Raw genomic sequence first — 22,600 nt, forward strand, 5'->3', positions numbered from 1 at the left:
AAGGAAGGCACCTGGGGTGGATGGGATCTATCCAGTTATATTAAAGGAGGCAACAAAGGAAGTTAGCAAACCCTTAGCCATAATTATGAGGGCTTCCTTGGACTCAGGAGAGGTCCTCATGGACTGGAAGTGTGCAAATGTATCACCAATTCACAAAGGGGGGGGTTCAAAAGGTGGCACAAGTAACTATAGACCCATTAGTTTAACAGGTCTATAGTTTCTTGTGTCACCTTGTGTTCCAGGGAAAATAATGGAGTCACTGGTTAAAGAAGTATTGTAGGATCATCTAGACAAAACTGCAGTAATAGTTAAGACAAAGCATAGGTTTGTTAAAGGAGGTCTTGTCTGACCAATTTGATTGGATTCTATAATGTGGTCACAAAGGAATTGAATGTGAAAAATAAGTTTGATATCATATACTTGGATTTCAGGAAAGCTTTTGATACAGTTACACATGGAAGAATGCTTTACAAATTGGAGAGGTATGGCATCAAGGGTAAGTTGCTACAATGGATAAAGGGATTTGAGCGGGAGACAACAGAGAGTGGTAATCAATGGACACTGCTCTTCATGGACAAATGTTATTAGTGGAGTTCCCCAGGGTTCGGTGCTGGGCCCGTTGTTGTTTTGTGTATTTATCAATGATATTGATGAAGGTATATCAGGATTAATGTCCAAGTTTGCAGATGATACAAAGGTTGGCAGGGTTGTTTATGACAGTAAAGACAATATGCTACTCCAACTGGATCTAGACAAGTTGGGCAAAAAGGGCTGAGAAATGGCAACTAAAGTTTAACATCAACAAATGCAAAGTACTGCATATGGGTAGCAAGAACCCAAGAGAAACATACCAACTGTGTTGTACTACACTCAGGGAAGTGGAAAGTTAAAAAGATCTGGGGGGGGTAATTGTGCAGTCAGATATGAAGTTTGCTCAGCAGTGCAGACGGGTTGCCAGGGCAGGTCATGGAGTCTTGTCAATGATATATAGGAATTTGGCTAGCAGGGACAGGAAGGTGATTATCCCATTATATAAGGTAATAGTCAGGCCACACCTAGAGTACTGTATACAGGTCTGGAGGCCTCATTTTAGGAAGGATGTAGAGTTGCTAGAATGAGTACAAAGAAGGGCAACTAGATTGGTGAGGGGGAACAAAGGGGTGCTCTTACCAAGAAAGGCTTAAGTTCTGTAAATTGCAGTACCTGGAGAGTACACACCTGTGAGGTGATCTGACTGAGGTGTGTAAGGCCTTGAATGGGTTGAGCAAGCTGAATGCTGATGGAATTCTTCCTCTTGCTCAGATTAAGGAGCAGGAGGGCACAGATTCAAATTGAGGAAAGACAGTTGTAGAATGGATGTGTGGAAGTTTGCCTTTAGCCAGTGTGTGGTTGATTGGTAGAACAGACTTCCATCTTTTGTTGTGGAAGTTGATAGCCTTTTTTTTTTTTTTTTTCCTGCCGATTCTGCATAAGCTTGCTTTCTTGCATCATATGCCTCTATTAATGCTAGTCATTCTTCTTGCGTTAGAGTCCCAGCTGCTGCATTTTTCCTACTCCTGGACTTCTTGCCCTTCTTTGATGGAAGTTCATCCACATCAGCAGTCTTTTCTTCAGCCACCTTTTTTGAAGCCTATTCTTCAACTTCTTCTTTCTTTTCTCTTATAAGAAATTTCAAGATGGAACATCCCATTGTTGTTCTCTTTTCCTCTGAAGGGGAGTAAAAGGGCTGCCTTTTACTCCACTTTTCAAAGTAACTCTTCAAAACCCGCACCTCACGCAGTATCAAAGGAGTTGTATGCAAAAATACAACGCAAACCTACAAACTATTGATATGTTAAGCATATGTTGCTGGCTAAAATAAATTTATTAGTACAATCATACAATAGACCAAAAAATAAATGTGGAATTTTGAACGAAGGCTAACACAAGCCAGCTGGGGCACAGAGTCGAATGACTCCATAACTGCAGCATCAATGGTCAATTGCTTCTTACACCCTTTGCTCATGTGCTTACATCTCTTTTGCTCTTCGGCTATGATATTCAGGTTCTCTAAGTGGTCTAACATCTTAGTTATGCAGCTGGTCAGGACCTTGTACATTGTTGCAAAACAGGTGATTGGTCTGTACTTAGCCTTCAAATAGGTAATTCCTTGAGTTAGAGACCGGGATTGTGTCAGATTGTCTGGGTGAACTGCTCTGCAATGTGAAGGTGTGTGCAGCTGAACTTCTTACATCAGTAGCTGTGGATGTTATATCTATTCCTGGGGTTTGCCAGCTGAGGGACTTTCTAATTTACTTATATTTCTTCCTCCTGAATTTCTCATTCTGTCATCTTTTCTACCTTCCTAGTTTTCTTCCATTCTAGATCTATATGGGGCGGCTACTGTTATGGCTAACTTCGCTACTCCACAGGTTGCCCCAGAACTCCAAGTGTCTTCTGGTCACGGAGTCTGTTGCTCTCCTCCTCTTCTTGTCCAACATTGCTGTAGAAGGCTGTCTGGTTTTCATCAAATATCCAGTTGTCTGTTTTCCTCTGGGGATTCTGCCTATATTGGTAAAGTCTCTTGCTGAGTACCAGGAGTTTCTGCTTGAGGGTGTCAGGGTATTCTTTGATCCTCTGATTATAGGTCTTGTGTGTGTGTGCTGTGGATGTTATCTTTTTTGAGGATGATCTTCACTTTTTCTGATCAGCTTCTTACTTCTGTTATCCCCTTTGGTACTGGGTCAGTTGGCTTTTCTTTATAAACAATAAACAATAAAAGAAAATAAAAAATAAACAATAAAAGAAAATAAAAAATAAACAATAAAAGAAAAGAAAAAATAAACAATAAAAGAAAAGGAAATAGACAACCTATGCATTTCCCTCCTTCCATAGGAAACTATCCAGCTGACCTTTGAATTTCCTCAAACTGTCAGCCTCTACCATCTATGTAGGTAACTTATCCCAGTAATTTATAACTTGCTGGCTAAAATAAAACTTTCTGCAATCCAGTCTAAACATCTTCCCTTCCCCGTAACTTGAATTTATGGCCCCTAGGTCTAGAATCATTTAAAACCATGAAAATTTCATCCTCATTCATTTTACTTCTGCCTCTCAGAGCCTTAAGCACCTTAATCAAGTCTCCTCAAAGGTGCCTAGTTTCCAAGCTTTGCAACCTACTTTTCTATTTTCTGTTGGTCTCTGGTTTCTCTTCCATTCATCTTGGTGGCTGCTACACTGGCACAGAAAATGGCTGTGCGGATGTGTTTAGTGTAACTTTGTTGTTGTTGAGGTAATCCTGTTTATTCACTGATTAAGGTAGTAAAGTGTAAAGTATGTTAGTTGTCTGACGGCACCGGGGATTCCCCCCCATCTCCGCGTTTTATTCTTTGTAAGTGACACAGAACTCCGTGGAGGCCAGAGATTTAAAAAGTGTGTGGGGAGTGGCTTGTTGTGTGGTGTATGTTCTGTTATTTTTCTGACCATTTAGCCATTGGGCCCCTATTGGGATCCACTGTTACCCACACTTTGCCACGAGGAGGCAGGTCAAGCACCCAGCAGATTATTTAAGTACTCTGGCAGGCTCCACCACCTAATTTCCAAGGATTTAAGTGGAAAGACCTATAAAAAACTGATTAAGGTAGTCCGTGACTTGCCACAAGAATCTGCTGGAACTCTGCTTTGATATGGTGTGGGTCTTTGTTGGGTCCATCACACAAATTCTGATAGGGCATTCTTCCACCCTTCTTAAATTTTGGATATTGCGATCTCGTCTGTTTCCATTTTGGCTGCTACAGGTTGCAGCTCTTGTACATTTTGTTCCTCCTCCAGTTTCTGGTTTGGTTGTGTCAATATTCATTATTCTTTGTAGGTGGTCAAACCTCCTACAAACCTCCTTGATTTTTTCCAAGATTGCAGGAGCTATCAGGTTCTTAATGATGATGATGGTCCATCTCTGGTCTACTATTTGCTGTTTGGTGACCTGAACAGTCAGCAACTGTTCCAACCATTTGGTGTGTAGTTTTGTCCCATATGTTACTGTTGTTGAGGTAACCCTGTTTATTCACTGATTAAGGTAGTCTGTGACTTGCCAGAAGAATCTGTTGGGACTCTGCTTCGGTATGGTGTTGGTCTTTGTTGGGTCCATCACTCGAATTCTGCTAGGGCATTCTTCTACTCTTCTTAAATTCTGGATATTGCGATCTCGTCTGTTTCCATTTTGGCTGCTCTGGGTTGCAGCTCTCGTACATTTTGTTCCTCCTCCAGTTCTGGTTTGGTTGTATCAATATTCATTGTTCTTTGTAGTTGGTTTGTAGGTTATCTGTGAAGACATCCTCCTTGATTTTTTCCAAAATTGCAGGAGCTATCAGGTTCTTAGTGATGATGGTCCATCTCTGGTTCTAAGAGGTACAAGCTACAGATTATAATGATTTATGCACCAACATCGAGCCATGATGATGAAGAGGTTGAAGAAATGCACCGAAATTGAGTCTTCTAGATGAGCAGAAAATCCATTACACTATTATTATGAGAGACTTCAATGGTAAGGTTGGAAAAAGACAAAACAGCGCAGAAATGGGAACTATAGGATATTTTGGAATTGGTGAAAGAAATGAAAGAAGTGAAAGACTTGTGGAATTTGCAGAACCTCAAGGACTGTCAGTAATGAACACTTTTTTCAAGAAAAGGGTGAACAGAAAGTGGACATGGAAGAGTCCAAATGGATTAACAACTAATGAAATTGACTTCATCCTCACTAACAGAAGATATATCATGAATGATGTTACCGTCCGGAATAAGGTAAATGTTGGAAGTGATCACAGAATGGTAAGATGTACACTTGATATAGATGTAAGAAAGGAAAGGAAAAAACTGACTCAAGTAAATAATACAAAGGTCTTTGAGATAACAGAGGAGGAGAAAAAGCAGTATGTACTGGAACTTAAGAACAAGTTTGAGCTTCTGCAGACTGCTCAGGACCAAGATATCGACGAGGAATATTACAACTTTTTGAAAGTGATAAAGTCCAAGAAACCTATAGGCAAAAAGAAATCCAAAGAAGAAAAAATTAGTCAAGAAACACTTGTCATGATGAACCGAAGACGACAAATGAAAAGCAAGAAAAACACTGACAGGGAGAAAATTGAGTATACTGAGTTATGCAAAGCCATTAGAAAGAGACTCAAAGAGGACATAAGAAGATTTAACACAAGAAAAGTAGAACAAGCATTAAGGGAAAACAAAGTATTTAAATCAGCAGCCATGAGCAGTAATACAGAAAGACAAATGATACTGAAACTGAAGAATAGCGATGGTGTACTTATAAACAGCAGAGAAGGCATAATTCAAATAGCAGAAGACTACTATAAAGAATTATACAAGGAGCAGAGAATGATGCCAGCAGTGGGGAAGATGGATTGCAAAGTAGCAACACATACGACAATATCCGATATTCTTCCTGATGAGGTAAAACCTGCATTGAAGAAAATGAAGAATCAGAAAGCCCCGGGGGAAGATGAAGTTACTTTAGAGTTGTTAAAATTGGAAGGAAGAGACATAACACAAAAAGTGGCAAGACCCTTCACAAAGTGCATTAGAAAAGGTGTGACGCCTAAGCAGTGGAATAATGCAATCATAGTTTTGCTGTATAAGAAAGGAGATAAATCAGAAATTGGAAATTATAGACCAATTAGCTTGTTATCCCACATCTACAAGTTGTTCACAAGGGTCATTACTAACAGATTAGAAAGAATACTTGATGAGAATCAACTGAAAGAGCAAGCTGGCTTTAGGACAGGATTCTCAACTATGGATCACCTTCATGTAATATGACAGCTAATGGAGAAAGCAAATGAATATAAAACACCATTATGCCTGGCATTTGTGGATTATGAAAAGGCATTTGACTCCATACAGCACAAGGCAATGTTTCGGGCACTGGAAAGACAAAGCATTGATACCCCATATATCATGATTTTGAAGAAAATATATGAGAGTGCTACCTCCTTTATTAGACTAGACAAAGACAGTAGGAAATTTAAAATTGAGAAAGGAGTTCGACAAGGAGACAATATCTCCAAAGCTGTTTACTGCTGCCCTTGAGGAAGCTTTCAGAAGATTAGACTGGTCGCAGAAAGAAGTCAATGTGAACGGAGAGTACCTAAACCATTTACGATTTGCAGATGACATTGTGGTCATAAGCCACGATCCCAAAGAATTAGAGGAAAATCTTAATCAGTTATGCACAGCTAGTAAGGATTTTGGACTAAAGAATATGGCTAAAACAAAAGTAATGATGAACAAGTATGCCACAGAAAGGGAAATGATGATTGAAGAAGCAGTAATTGAAAAGGTGGAGTCATATACTTATCTGCGACAAGTTATTAGCTGTAATAATGATAAATGGCCGGAAGTCAAGAGAAGAATAAATTTTGGATGGATAGCATTCAGGAAATATAGTCACACACTGAAGAGCAATATCCCAGTTTGTCTGAAATGTGAAATAATGAACCAATGTATACTCCCCACCATGACTTATGGAAGTGAAACTTGGGCACTCACCAAAAGAATGGAAGAGAAGCTGAGAACTACACAGCAAAGAATGGAATGAATCATATTGGGAATCAGACTGTTAGATAAGAAGAGAAACACATGGATTAGGCAGCAAACTCAAGTAAAGGACATTCTTATCAAAACTAAAGAACTAAAATGGTCTTGGGCAGGACACATAGCTTGAAGACATGATGACAGATGGACTAAGAAAATAACAGAATGGTATCCAAGAGGAGCTAGAAGAAAACCTGAAAGACAAAGGCGGAGATGGATAGATGAAATTCATGAGTTTGTGGGTAGTAAATGGATGGCCAGTGCTCAAAACAGAAGGAACTGGAAAGTTGCTGGAGAGGCCTTCATCCTGCAGTGGATTGAAAATGGCTGATGATGATGATCTGAACAGTCAGGAATTGTTCCAACTACTTGGTGTGTAGTTTCGTTCCATATGTTGTCATGTCTGTCTCTAGCTTCATTACTTCATAGTATGTTTGCAAGATGAACATATTCATTTGTCCACTACACCAGAACCATTATGTGTTGGCTTCTGCTTCCTTCCTGGGTGGTCAAGCCCATCAGTTGTAGTAGAAATAAAAAAAATAAAATAAAATAAAAAAAATTTATCTTCATTTCACACCATCCAATTATCAATAAATTTTTAGTAAAAGGAAAAAAGAGAAAGTTAGATTCTACGGAGAGAACAGAACATCCTGAGAAAAGATGTCAAGATGAGTCAAGAACACCTCGATATGACAGACTAAGGTGCATGTATAATCATGACCCCCCCACCAAGTCTATCTATAAGCAAATCAGCTCCAGATATGAAACAAAAGGAAAAAAAAAATGCTACATTATCCAAATGAATATTTAAAATATGGCTTATATTATTGTAGTGACGAGAAGAATAAAATCCCTCTGTATTTAATACGTGAACAGAAACTCACATAACTCACAAGTGTAAACCTTCACAGCTGATGACACATTTTGAAAAAAATCATTGAGACTTGAATGGTAAACAGACTGCTTATTTCAAAGAGTAAAAGAAGTATCACATAAAAGACTTTGTTGGTGAACTCTATATTTGTGAGTCATAAAAAAAGAATTATTAGAAGCTTCACTCAGAGTGAGCTATCACATTGCTTGTGAAGGAGAGGGCCCACACTATTGGTGAAAATTTGGTAAGGCTGTGTACTATTGACCTGTGTGAGACAACATTTGGACTCAACAAATAAGCAAAAATAAAACAGGTGCTGCTCTCTAATTACACTGTAAAAATAATTTTACTTTGCTTAGCTGACCTTCTCAGTGAACTCATTCGTACACTTTAGATGTCACCTTAATTTACCTTGCAACTTGATGAAAGAGCTGATGTTAGTAGCCTAAATGTGCTGTTAGTATATTTGTTTGATACCTGTATAGTGGTGAGCTGTGCAAAGACATTCTTATCTGTGATGATTTAAAAACCACTACAACAGGAGCTGATTTTTTTGAAAAAATTGACAGCTTCTTTGTGCTCATGAACTCGACTGGAAGAAGTGTACTGACATTTGTACTGATGGTGTTAAGGCTGTGCAGGGTCCCATTTCAGGTGTTGTTACAAGAATCAAGGCAGTATCACTGTGTACTCCACAGGGAAAATTTAGCTAAGAAAAATATGCAAAACTGAATGATATTTTTAAGACATTAATAGAAATTGTCAATTATGTGAAATCTGGTGGCTTAAATACAAGGTGGCAACTACGACTGCTTACTTTTTTACACCGAAGCACATTGGTTGAGTTAAAGTAAAGTGCAGATGAGATTCTCTGAATTATGCTCTGAAATTGTGATTCTTCTTACTAATCATAAAGCTGAAGCCACAAGAAAATCAGATCAAGATAAACTGCAGAGATTCATCAGCTTTCTGTCTAGTGATTATAGTTCACAAGGGGCTGTATACCCTGCTGACATATTTGACAAACTGAATGCACTGAATCTATCACTTCAAGGTAAAAACACATTTTTCATGACTAATGATAAAATCTCTGCATTCAAAGATAAAATTATTCCCTGGAGAAAGAGAGCTGAAGTAGGATAACGTACCTTTGATACTTTTACCACGTCTTGTTGAAAAAAATATTTCCGCAGAGTCAGACTTACAGAAAGCAAAAATTGACCACCTCACACAGCTATCAAACTCTTTTGATGAATATTTTTTTTTCAATACAGACATTGAAAATTACAGGTGGATAGCTAATCCTTTCTTGAAAAACCGAAACTCCTCTATCCTATCCACAAAAGAAGGACTGATTAATATCTCTTGTGACACAACACATCAAGAAAAGTTTTTTAGTGTTCCACTGTCTTCGTTTCGGGCTAGTTTGTTGGACTCCTTCCCTAATATAGCAGACAAAGCAGTATGTAACCTTTTATCATTTTTGACAACTTATATATGTGAACATTGGTTTGCCAAATATTGTGAAACAAAATCAAAAAAAGAGAACATACTTTATGCTTCAGCAGGCATTTGCTGTCAATTATCAGCTGGTCTCTCATTAGATTCACTGAGTAAGTATTTTTTATTTTTTAATTTGTAGTCTTAATAATACTTATGTTTTTTTTTTTTTTTTTTTTTTTAGTTTAAAATTTTAGAAGTAGTGATTATTTTTTTTGGTTCCACTATAATGCAATAAACATATGCAAAAGACCAAAAAATGTCCCTTTCTTAGCATTCTATACCTACAATAATCTTAGGGGGTACTTGTGGACCTTGCCAAACTTTCGGGGTACCTCACCCAAAAAGATTGAGAACCACTGCTTGCATAAATAAAATGTAGTTGAACAATCAGGGTAAGCCTTCTGATCTTATCCTCCATCTACAATGACTGTTATTGTAGATGGAGGATAAGTTTCTAAAACTTGAAAGACTGTTTCATGGATGTGATATTCTTGGTTAAATGCATGGACAATGAAGTGTGAGAAACAGAGTTTTTCTGTTCTTCTATTCTTTATACTGTACTGTCTTCACTGTATAAATATAATAAATACTATTCAAAAGCTATAAATGATGTGTTTTTCATATTGTTCCTTAGGAAAATAGATGGGGGTTGTGTGTCATTATCATATAAATTTAGGGGGTGCAAGTAGAAATAGGTTGCCACCCATGATTGAGCTGGGCAACTGTGTGTTTGATGGGAATGTCAATTCAGTTCCTTCAAGTACATTAGCCCCGTTCTTCAAGACCCCAATTCTAATATAAGCTTATTAGAATCAATTTGCACTTAACCTCTTTATGCTTTTTACAGTGAACACACAGAGGTAACACTTTGACCGTATCACATTTGGTTTAAGGTAGCTTTGTTAAAAGGCAAAGTAATGCACAAGTTGTACAAGAGGCAAAGTTGGCACTAAGCAGCATAGGTTGCTGGAGAGGCCTTCATCCTGCAGTGGACTGAAAATGGCTGATGATGATGAGCATAGGAGAACTGCTGTCAGCAGTTCTCCTATGCTCTGAGGATGATAGTCTGAGGCATGGTTTTGGTCTAAATTTATAAATTTAATTTCAAAACAACATATGAAACTAAGAATTATAAATATAATAATGCTACACTAATACTGTTATTTATAATAAGCTGGGTGGGGGAAACAAAGATAAAAATGGTCCACCACAAAAAAAAAAAAAAAAAGCGACTTAAGGGTTATAGTACAATCAGATATGAAATTTATCATGCAGCATAGGAAAGCACATGGTGTGAAGTATTGGACCTTTGCAGGTAGGGTAATAGATGTCATTGTCTCTTTATATAAGATGATGGTAAAACCACATTTAAAATATTGTGTACAGGTCTGGAGATCACACTTAGGTACAAAGAAGGACAACCAGATTGGTGAGGAAAGCTAATCACTATTGATACAAAGAATGGCTTAGAAAATGCAGAGTGAAAAGCTTGGCAACTAGACATCTTAAGGAGGTACCTGATAGGGGTATATATCATTGGAATAAATTGCTTGTCACAGTGGTCGAGGAAAAGAGTTTGGTAAAGTTCAGAGCAGAACTGGATAGCTACTTTTTTGGCAACAGAGATGTGTTACAGAACTTTTTGCTTTTTTTTTTTTGGAAAATACAGAAAATGTTTACTTCCTTGCATCATTTAGCCATTATAATACTAATTATTACTGTTTTTAAAGATATTAAAATTCTGCAGAAAACATTTAGATTTGCAAAATGGTTCCAGGGCCAAAAATCAGTTTGAAAAGCTGTGTTCTAAGAGACAGGTGAGATAAAATTTTAGTAGGGTGACTTAAGCAGAAACTCTCTCTATACTTGGAGACTAAGTCCCAAAACTTGGAAATTTCAGCAAGAAGTTAGTTCTGCTATGATGAAATATTTCTACACTGGCTGCAGAACACTTTACCTTAGCATATGTTTAGAGTAGCTTTACTGCTTAGTTATAAATAAATAAATAAATTTTCTGTTTATACTCTGGGACAACCAAACGGTCAGAGGAGTTCACAAGATAGACAGGGCACATCAATGTGCACAAAATTTAATGAACAAGAGCTCACATCAGCAGCTGTTTTCTCATGTAAGAGATGTGCTCATACAGTTGATTAACATTAGGTGACTACTAGTTCATTATTTTTCTTTTGGTTATTGAGTTATTCAAATTTGTTGATAACTTTCTTATACTAACATAAGAAGATTATCAAGAAATTTGGGTCAACAACCAAAGATGCAACAACTTTCAACAACCAAAGGGGAAAAAAAATTCAACTCTTAGATAGAGTGGATGCCACTAAAAGTAAAATGACACCACCAAATAAAAAAAAAAATAGAACCAACTTTTAGTATAGCTAAAAGATACAAATTGTATACTTCTCTATCAAATATTGCATATGATTACACCTTGCATAAGAAGATGTAATAACTGGTATGCTTTTCTTTTTTAAAGAAATTCATAAAAATAAATTCTCGCATAAAAACAGAAAATAATTCAACTCAAAATTCATTCCGATTGTTGAAATCTGTAACAGTCAAAAACATATACACTGATGAGCCAAAACATTATGACCACCTACCTAATATGATGTTGGTCCTCCATGTGCAGCCAAAACAGCTCGTACTGGTGAGGCATGGACACTACAATATTTCTAAATGTGTTTTGTGGTATCTGATACCAACATGTAACCAGCAGATCCTTTAACTTCTGTAATGTCTGTGGTTGAGATGCCGCAGATCGGAGTTGCTATTCAAACACAAGCCACAGATGCTCGATGGGATTGAGTCTAGGGAATTTGGAGGCTAGGGCAATACCTGGAAGGCTTCCTCATGTTCCGTGAACCTGTCTAGAACAATCTGGGCAGTGTGGCATGGTGCATTATCCTGCTGAAAGATGGCACCACCAGAGGGGAAGATCGTTGCCATGAAAGGGTGTACCTGGTCAGCAATGATGTTTAGGTAGGTGGTAGATATCAGAGTTCCCGGGCGCCTCCGTAGCCAGGTGGGCAGGAGCAGCAGTGCGTAGCACACGTTTCTTGATTAGACCGGGGTTCGAGCCCATGAGCCACCAAATATGGAGGATGTGGAAAGGTCAGGGAATGACCACCGCATGTCCCAGGAGCAATATGGCCTTAGTTGCTAATGCCCCTAAAAACCAAAATAACAACAACAACAACAACAGAGTTCCCAGCACATGGATGACTGGACCCAGGGTATTCCAGCAGAACATCACCCAAAGCATGACACCACTGCCACTGGCTTGTTTTCGTCCCATAGTGCATCCAAGTGCCATCACTTCTCCAGGTAAATGACGCACACGTACCTGGTCATCCACATGGTGCAACAGGAAACACGATTCAGCGGACCAGATGACCTTCTTCCAATCACTCAAGGTCCAGTTTCGATGCTCGCATGCCCATTGTAGGCATTTTGCCGGTGAACTGTGTAGCATGGGCACTCAGAGTGGCCTGCGGCTATGCAGCCCTATTTTCAGCAGGGTTCGATGTACTGTGTGTTGTGACACATTACTCCCATCACCAGCATTCCAATTACTGGCGAGTTGTGCCACAGTTGCCCTTCTGTTGCAATGTATCATCCGAGAGAGGCTTCGCTCATCTTGAGCATAGATGAGCCGTGGTCATCCAACACCTCACCGACAGTTCGTGGGTTCCCCTCCTTGGACCACTTTCGGTAGGTACTAACAACGCCTGACCATGAACATCCCACTAGTCGTGCCGTTTTGGTTATGTTCTGACCCAGTCATCTAGCCATTACAATTTGTCCTTTGTCAAACTCGCTTAAGTCCACTGCCTTTCCCATCTGAAGAACAAAAGTAACACTGATTAACAGAGCTCAGTATCAGGTGTTTTTTATACTGTGTCCCGACCTGTGCACGTGCCGTAGTTCACCTGCAGTTGCTTCAATTAGCATAACAACTCGCTGGTCAATGTTTTGCCTCATAGGTGTAATTTTTGTAAGTAATATACTGAATGTTTAATAATATAATCTTTAAGCATACTGAATTTCTAATAATATACCTTCGTTGAAGCTCCTTAATTCGTACCATCATATTTAAGTGTCCCTGGGAATACTGTTCAATCACATCACGAACATCATAAGGCTTTCTGGCTTGCTGCAACATATTGAAACTAATGTAAACTTGCTAAACATATTGAAAATAACATAAAACAGCTTAGGTATACATTCCGGAGAGAAAACAGCTCATAGTTAACACTATAATAAAAGAAACTTTAGTTTCTTCTAAATTTAGTTTCTTTTAGTTTCTAAATTTTAAATTTAAATTCTAAATTTAGTTTCTTTTAAATGTAATCAATTTAATTTTCATGAATTTTTTTTTTATAGCTTTATCTGGGAAACTGAAATGAAAAACCAAGTTCATTAAAAAATACTCAACATTAAGGCATTTTCCACAAAAGGTTTTATTTTACTTTTTAAGCAATATTTCATTCTAATTTGAAATGGAATATTGTTTAAAAAGTAATAAATAATATTTAATAAAATATTAATTTTAACTATATCATTGCATAAACTACAATTAATATATAATGTGCCAAACTTGTGCTACCTGTTGCAACACGACCAGCGTCACTTTTTTTGCTTTATAATCAGTTTATGTCACACAATCATAACATGTACCTTCATTTTTCGGTAGTAAAGCAGTGATCTGATGTTTGTTTTGCACAGCTTGCTTATGCATATATTTTTTTTTTATTAGTACACCAGTATTTTATTTGCCATTTATTTGAAGAATTACTTCAACAAAGAGAAGGTATGTTGACAAATATTACTTTGAAATCAAATAATTCCAATGTTATTTAAATACCAAATATGATAAATTTCTTAAGTTGTGTACATTTTTTTTTGTGCTGAATTGGTGCATTTGGTGCATTAAACAATATAATTTTCAAACGACTTTCCCAGAGGAGGAGGAACTGCCCTCACCCCTTTCTAGGTTTCAAATGACTTGGATGGTGAAGCTTTACTGAACTGTCAAAATGGGTTGCATTCTCAAAAATGCTGGAAACTGCTGTACTAACCTTAGGACAGTTTTGCATAACAGCCTGTTGACATCTGTTATGCAAAAATCCAGAGGTCCAAACCATTATCAATACCATTATTGAAATTTAAAAATAGCACATCCTTGCACACAATCTTGAGGAATCCACTTGTAAAAATGGAAAAGTGGTCAATTCAGAGCACTGCCCATTTATCACGAAAGATGAGAGCTAATGTGGGTCCCACTGCAAAATGCATGATCAGCCCTCCCTTGTCTTTGTATTTTTGTTTGTGTGTATATGCGTGTTCACATATAGATGAAGATCAAAAAGCAACAAGTCAATTCTAACAAAACCAATAAATCAGTAAGATAAAATATTAATAAATTTTATTTTAAGTTTGTAGATTTTTTGTTGATTATTAAAAATTAATTTAATTACTTAAATTTTAATATTAAGCTCTTGCCAGGACCCTTGAATTGTTGGCCTGGGTACTTCCCACTTCTCATCAGACCAATTTAATGTGTAATGGATTATGCTATTTACAAGAAACATAATACAACTGATTCAGAGTACAGCTGATAATTTCTCATGTGTTCTATGACATGTATAATTAAATACTGCAATTAATTAAATAATAAAGCAAGATTTGCCTCTAAAAATTGATGTAATGGCCACATATACCATACTAATAAGTACTATGAAATGTGCATAAATTCTAAGATATAATTACGGTAAATTCTTATTATAGCATTATAATTAAGTAAACTCCTCTTATAGTTTATGAGGTAGTCACCTCAAGAGTGCTATAAGTGAGATCCCATTTCTGGGACTGTTCTTTGTATTTTTTGATCTTTTTTGCAGCAGTATTTATGAATCAATCAATGGTATATATGTAAGTTGAAAACCTGCACACTTAATGGACCATGCTTGCTGTTTAGAACCTATACCATTCTTTTTTTGCATAAAATAAATGAGTTTATTAAATGTGTCCCACACACCACATACATGATAAATGTACTATTAGAATAATAATAACAATACTCATATAACAATACCCTATACCCATATGGACTGAATAACATATTCAACCAAAAATACATGACTAATAATATGAATGATATTTGTGTTTATAATATGTTCCAAATAGCCAAACTACACAAAAAAAAAAAAAAAAAAAGAAAATATGCTAAATCAAGAACTGAGAACAGTTAGGAGACTTCATAGATTTATTTAAAATATGGGACATCGATCCTATAAACATCAATTCAATACAAAATACACTTTTCAGTATTAAACTTAGTGCACTCAAAGCCGAAAAGCAGAAAGCAGAAAAGCCAATAATTATGACATTAGATCTAGTCACCTTATGCACATCACACAAGAAGACATTAGCAAATTCGGAATCAAAGTTTTACATAACAACAAGCAACCATAAAGTTCAATACTCATCCTATATTTTCAAAACAAAATGATGGATAATTTAGATATACATAAAACAATTAACCTAAGTAATTATTTTCTATCTATTAATAACATAAATATTAATATCAGATTTAAACATGCTAGACCATTCGGCTTAAAAGCAAGTAATTTTGATATCATATACTTGGATTTCAGGAAAGCTTTTGATTCTGTTGCACATAGAAGACTGCTATACAAATTTGAGCAGTATGGCAGTAAGGGCAAGTTGCTGCAACGGATAAAGGGATGGTTGAATGGGAGACGGCAAAAAGTGGTAATAAATGGACACTGCTCTATGTGGACTAATGTTATTAGTGGAGTTTCCCAGGGTTCGGTGTTGGGCCCATTGTTGTTTTGTGTATTTATCAATGATATTGATGAAGGTATATCAAGCTTAATGTCCAAGTTTGCAGATGATACAAAGGTTGGCAGGGTTGTTAATGACAGTAAAGACAGTATGCTACTGCAACAGGATCTAGAAAAGTTAGGCAAATGGGCTGAGAAGTGGCAACTGAAGTTTAACATTGACAAATGCAAAGTACTGCATATGGGTAACAGTAACCCAAGAGAAACATACCAACTGTGTGGTACTACACTCAGGGAGGTGGAGAATGAAAAAGACCTGGGTTTAATTGTGCATTCAGATATGAAGTTCTCTGAGCAGTGCAGACAGGCTGCCAGAGGAGGTCATGGAGTTTTGTCAATGATGTATAGGAATTTTGCTAGCAGACACAAGGAAGTGATTATCCCTTTGTATAAGGCAATGGTCAGGCCACACCTTGAGTACTACATACAGGTCTGGAGGCCTCATTTTAGGAAGGATGTAGAGTTGCTAGAACCAGTAACACAGAAGGGCAACAAGATTGGTGAGGGGGGGACAAGGGGGGGTGCTTATAAAGAAAGGCTTAAGTTCTGCAAGTTGCAGCATCTGGAGACTAGGCACCTGTGAGGTGATCTGATTGAAGTATAAAAGGCCTTGAATGATTTGAGCAGGCTCAATGCTGACGGGATACTTCTATTTGCTCAGATTAAGAACCTGAGGAGGCATAGCTTCAAACTGAGGAAAAAGAGTTGTAGAACAGATGTGCGGAAGTTTGCCTTTAGCCAGTGGTTAGTTAATTGTTGGAACACACTTCCATCTGTTGTTGTGGAAGTTGATAGCTTAAATAAATTTAAGACTGAACTAGATAAACATTTGGAGTGACTGGATGGGTGAAACGGGAAGGTTTTTTTTTTTTTTTTTGGCTGATGTTTGCTTTTTTTTTGTAGAAGTTTGCTTTCTTGCATCATATGCCTCAACTAATGCTAATGCCAATTACAAAATAACAGTAGTAGTAGTACAATATATATATGTTTGCTGCAGGCATTCTTTGTACAGATGCACAGACCCCAATCATAACCACATTATAACTGGTGACTTAAATATAATCCCATACCCCGAGCTTAGAGAGCTTAAATTTTGACCCAACTTACCAATAAATAAATCAACATTTAAAACAGTTATACCATGATTTATTAAAATACTGCATATAATCCTCATACAAACACAATATTCCCGTAGAGGCATAGCATATGTGGCTGTTTACAATACTAAATATAATAAGTAGCAAATATGACTATCTGCAAATCAGTTGTGACAAACAGCATATGCAATATTAATAAATAATTAACTCAAAGAAATACATAATAATTTTGTTATTATACCAGTTGACAAAGTGTCATGTAATTAAGCAATTATTTGTAAAGCATATTATATAGAAATTATTAAGAATGAACTACAATCTAGCAATACATACAAATACATAGCATCCTCCCTAATGTAATAGGCAAAAAACTAATAGCTTTGCATAACAAATTAAAATTAAACTACAATAACCAATAATTTCCATTTATATAATGTATACCTAAATTTCATAAATCACCTATTGCATTCAAATTCATAACTGCATGTTCAGACAGTTATGCTAAAGCTCCAGGTAACACCCTAGAAAAATCACTGAAAATAATACTAAATTGGCATAAATAAAAGTATTATCATAAATAACAATGCACCTATTATAAATGCTATAAAAATAACAATATAACACAAATACAAACATTTGACTTTAAGAACTTATTCACCAGTATTAATATTAAAAATTTAAAAGAAGTTCTCAACAAACTATAGGTAGAACACAAAAAAGCCATAAACCATAAAAATACATAAGTTTATAAGCTAATCAACTTATGTAATTTTAATAATTATGTATACAACAGAACCTCATTATACCTACAAGTGAAACACACTCCTATGGCCTATGGGAAGTCCACCTATACAGGAAATCCTGTATAATTACTAACTTTTATCTATGTTCAGCAGAAAAAACATTTCCAGATAACCTATTAATGTTCAGATATGTGTATGATTTATGTGTATTTAACTTTTCATTCAGGATTACAGCAGACTATATCCAGAAGAGGTCACCCTGGAAAAAACTAACACCTCAGATACCATGGCAAATTAAAAAATAAAGTGCAGCCATTATCAACCCACTGCAGGATGGAAGCCTCCTGAACAATTCATGCTGAGGAAAATGGACCATAATCTGCCACGTTGGTCCAGTGTGGGTTGGCAGATCAACCATATTCAGCAGTCAGGGGCTTGAACCCCGGTCTACTCAAAGAGCGTGTGCTACTGCACTCCCGCTCCTAACAACTTGGCTATGGAGGTCGTTAATTGGATCTCAAAATAGAAATATTCCACAATACTACAGATATAAGTGTATATAACAAAAGAGACGCATTTAATTTCAATGTGGTCTGCCTTACAAACTGGGAATCCAATATTTCCCAAATCAGTACATGCAAATATTATTCTATCCCAATGCCTCAGGACTGCTTCCATTTGCAATGGGTTCAACTTGTGAAACTAATATTAAAGCATTGTACAATAAACTGGTCTAAAATAATTTCCCTACCACTTACCTGAAATACCACTTTACGAAGTCTATAAATATAATAAATTTCAACAAACTCCTACCAGAACCTATTGCACCAATTTAACAACTATAAAACAAAAATTATGGTTTCAGATTCACAGGTTCTAGAGCTATGTATACAGGATATACTTTGCTTTCTTATTGTATTATGGCCTGAAAAACCTGTACCCACCAGCTAGCAACTTACAGTGTATTACTTATTGTCTATTTATTTATTTTTATTTTAACACTGCATATATAACTAACACCACTTATGTTTATGCAAAAGGGACATGAAAATCCAGCCCAAGATCCTACTACAGGAACAGGCTTGCAATCCTGGGCCTACCTGAGCCTCATCTTATATCTTGCATCAGACTTTAAGCTATTCCATACCCTTCTTTCTTATTTCTCCAAAATCATTAGGACAATCCAAGGATGTTAGAGAAACAGGAACATACTTCTAAACATACTACTATAGTTTCACCTTCATGGAGTTCAGGTATACTGCTACACCTACTCCATTAGCCATTTATCCCACATTGCTATCACCTTGTTTCTTTTGCATTAACTTGACAACTAACTGGCTATTTATTGGCACTTCTACATACCTTTTACCTGCTCCAACACACAGGGGTCACCAGATGGTAATTTTCAGTAGAGGGCCATACATCACACACAATACCATTTCCTTTTTGACTACAGTATAGGCCACACATGGTTTGTTGGCTTTGACATGGTAAATATGGCTTATTCCTATGTAAATATGCCTTATTCCTACTTTAATTTCTAAAATCATATCCATCATTCCTGTCGGGTCAACAAATGATCAATGAGCACTATGACCTATTTTAAAAATTCTTCTTAATGTATTATAGTTTAGATAATTCAATTTATTTAACCTCTAAATTCTATTATATGTTATATTAATTGATTTCACCTTAGTGCACATTAATTATCACAGAAACAGAGAACCACTTATCACTGTTTAACTTTCAATTTGAGTGGTTGACCCGCAGATGAAGTAACCTAGATTGTGGGTAAGCAACGATAAGTTTTGTATATTATGTGTTTTCTATAGATCTAACTAGGTATATATCTTAATATGATTATCTTACTATAATCTTCCTCATAATATTATAAAAATACGATAAACAACACATTACGGACGTAGCGCATCCATGCCACAACAAGTGCAATAGGCCATAAATTCAGTTTATTAATGTCAGCGTATTAAGAATTAAGAATAAGAATATTAAGAATTAATATTAAGAATTTGTGTATTAAGAATTTAAGAATTTGTGTATTAAGAATTAGTGTATTAAGAATTTGAGGATAAAGGAACCACTAGGTGGCAGTGATCACAGTGTACTGATGTGAGATTTATTTAAAGATATAATTACCATCAGAGGTAAAGGAAAGGGTTTTTGCTTCCGTAAAGGTGAGTACAGTGGGATCAACTGCCGATGTTACCAACAGTAAATTCTAAGTGGCCAGCATCCAAGGAATTAATTGTGGAAGCTACTAAAAGTTTGATACCTATTAAGAAATATTGTTCAAGGTTTAAGCCTAAATGGTTATCAAATGAACTAATGAGACTCGTGATAGAGAAGAAAAATGCATGTGATGCATATAAATTATCAAGCGACTCAGAAGCCTAGGGCAGATATAAGCTAGTCTGTAATCAGGTCACAAAGGAGGTAAGGCAGATTACGAGAAATATTTGGCAAAGGATGCTAAGAAAAACAGCAAGGATTTCTTTACATATATAAACTCTAAAAGGAAAAGAATGAATCTGATTGGTCCACTTGATATCGATGTTTTGACTGTTGATGATCCTGCTCAGATAGCAAACAAACTGAATGAGTATTTTGCATCTACATTCGCACATGAGGAGTTATTAAGGTTTGAAAATAACAGGAGTTTATCAAATTGTAGCAGGGTGCTTAATGATTTTGCAACTGAGAGCAAAGTGGAGGAGAAATTGTTGAAGTTAAACATAAGAAAGGCACCTAGGATGGATGGGATCTATCTAGTTATATTAAAGGAGGTGGCAAAGAAACTAAGCAAACCCTTAGCCATAATTATGAGAGCATCCTTGGACTCAGCGGAGGTCTCCACGGACTGGAGATGTGCAAATGTATCCCCAATTCACTAAGGGGGGATCTAAGGGTGACACGAGTAATTACAGACCAGTTAGTTTAACTTCTGTTCTGGGTAAAATAATGGAGTCAATGGTTAAAGATGCATTGCAGGATCATCTAGACAAGACCGCAGCAATAATCCAGACACAGCATGGGTTTGTTAAGGGAAAGTCTTGTCTGACAAATTTGATAGGATATTATGATGTGGTTACAAAGGAACTGGATGCAAAAAATAATTTTGATATCATATATTTGGATTTCAGGAAAGCTTTTGACACTGTTGCGCATGGAAGACTATTAGTCCATGAATCGAGAGCGATTCATGGACTAATGTTATTAGTGGAGTCCCACAGGGTTCGGTGTTGGGTCCACTGTTTTGTATATTTATCAATGATATTAATGAAGGTATATCAGGCTTAGTGTGGAAGTTTGCAGATGATACAAAGGTTGGCAGGGTTGTTAATGACAGTAATTGCAGTGTGCTACTGCAACAGGATCTAGAAAATTTGGACAGATGGGCTAAGAAGTGGCAACTGAAGTTTAACCTTGACAAATGCAAAGTACTGCATATGGGTAGACGTAACCCCAGAGAAACGTACCAACTGTGTGGTACTATACTTAAGGTGGTAGAAAATGAAAAAGACCTGGGAGTAATTGTTCAGTCAGATATAAAGTTTTCTGAGCAATGGAGACAGGCTGCCAGGGCAGGTCATGGGGTTTTGTCAATGATACACAGGATGATTCACTACCAGTGTGACAAACTTGCAGGAGGTGTAAGGAGCACAAAGACGAATCGGAATCACATAGCATTGCAGGGTCCGAAATGCCTTCATCATGCGGTAGAGGACATTGAATGGGAGGTTGCGTGAACAGTGATCCCGCTGGAAGTCAGCATTTGGGAACCGTTTCACCAAGTAGCAAAAGTCCTCCAGAGTGGATAATCCGCAGGCTCCAATGATTGGACGCGTTGCAGATGGTATGAACTCATTTGGTTTGTTGACAGTATTCTCCATACAGTGGATTGGAAAATACCCAATCGTTGGCCTATCGCTCGAGTACTCGTACTCGGATTGCCTTCTGCAAGATGTAGGACATTCTCCTCATTGTCTGGCATCCTCGTCATTCGCTCTCGATTCATGGTACCTCTCGTGAAACAACCAGTCTCATATAACCTTCTCATCATAAGATGAAAATCGTATGATGAGGAGCACGCCTGTGTGGGAAATGTTCCTGGTATAAGCGCAGAGCGGCGTGCCCATTACAGTCCGCATCTCCATACGTGAGGTGCATGTCAGCCAGTTCAACGTTTGAATACTTGTCCATCCTACTGCCTCGGGAACCGGTTCGCAAATGCAGACTTCCAGCAGGATCGCTGTTCACGAGACCTCCCATTCAACATCCTCTATCACATGACAAAGGCATTTCGGACCCTGCAATGCTATGTGATTCCGATTCGTCTTTGTGCCCCCTACACCTCCCGCAAGTTTGTCGCACTGGTAGTGAATCACCCTGTATAGGAATTTTGCTAGCAGGGAAAAGGAGGTGATTGTCCCTCTGCATAAGGCAATGGGCAGGCCATGCCTTCAGTACTGCATACAGGTCTGGAGGCCTCATTTTAGGAATGATGTAGATTTGCTTGAGCGTGTACAGAGAAGGGCAACAAGACTGGTGAGGGGAATGAAGGGATCCTCTTACCAAGAGAGGTTTAAGTTCTGCAAATTGCAGTGGCTGGAGACTAGGCACCTGCGTGGTGATCTGATTGAGGTGTATAAGGCCTTGAATGGGTTGAGCACGCTGAATTCTGATGGGATCCTTCCACTTGTTCAGATTGTGAACCTAAGGGGGCATAAATTCAAATTAAGAAAAGACAGATGTAGAATAGATCTGCGGAAATTTGCCTTTAGCGAGCGGGTGGTTAATTGCTGGAACAAACTTCCATCTGTCGTTGTGGAAGTTGATAGGCTATAAAGCGTTTAGAGCTGAAGCCTCAAGCTATGGAAAAGTCTAGACTAT

General features: G+C 37.2%; 1 protein-coding gene across 1 annotated transcript in view; it reads right to left on the reverse strand.

Annotated features, from left to right (window-relative positions):
- Positions 1-22,600, reverse strand: part of LOC150084551 (potassium voltage-gated channel subfamily KQT member 1-like) — a 475,214-nt gene that overhangs the window by 163,485 nt on the left and 289,129 nt on the right. The window contains exon 15 of the mRNA XM_090376281.1: positions 13,045-13,139. Within this exon, the coding sequence (XP_090232407.1) occupies positions 13,045-13,139 (95 nt within the window). The remainder of the gene's footprint in view (positions 1-13,044; positions 13,140-22,600) is intronic.

Source organism: Mastigoproctus giganteus, chromosome 6, assembly GCF_048544385.1.
Source record: "Mastigoproctus giganteus isolate SK-2022 chromosome 6, ASM4854438v1, whole genome shotgun sequence".
NCBI classification, from domain to species: domain Eukaryota; kingdom Metazoa; phylum Arthropoda; class Arachnida; order Uropygi; family Thelyphonidae; genus Mastigoproctus; species Mastigoproctus giganteus.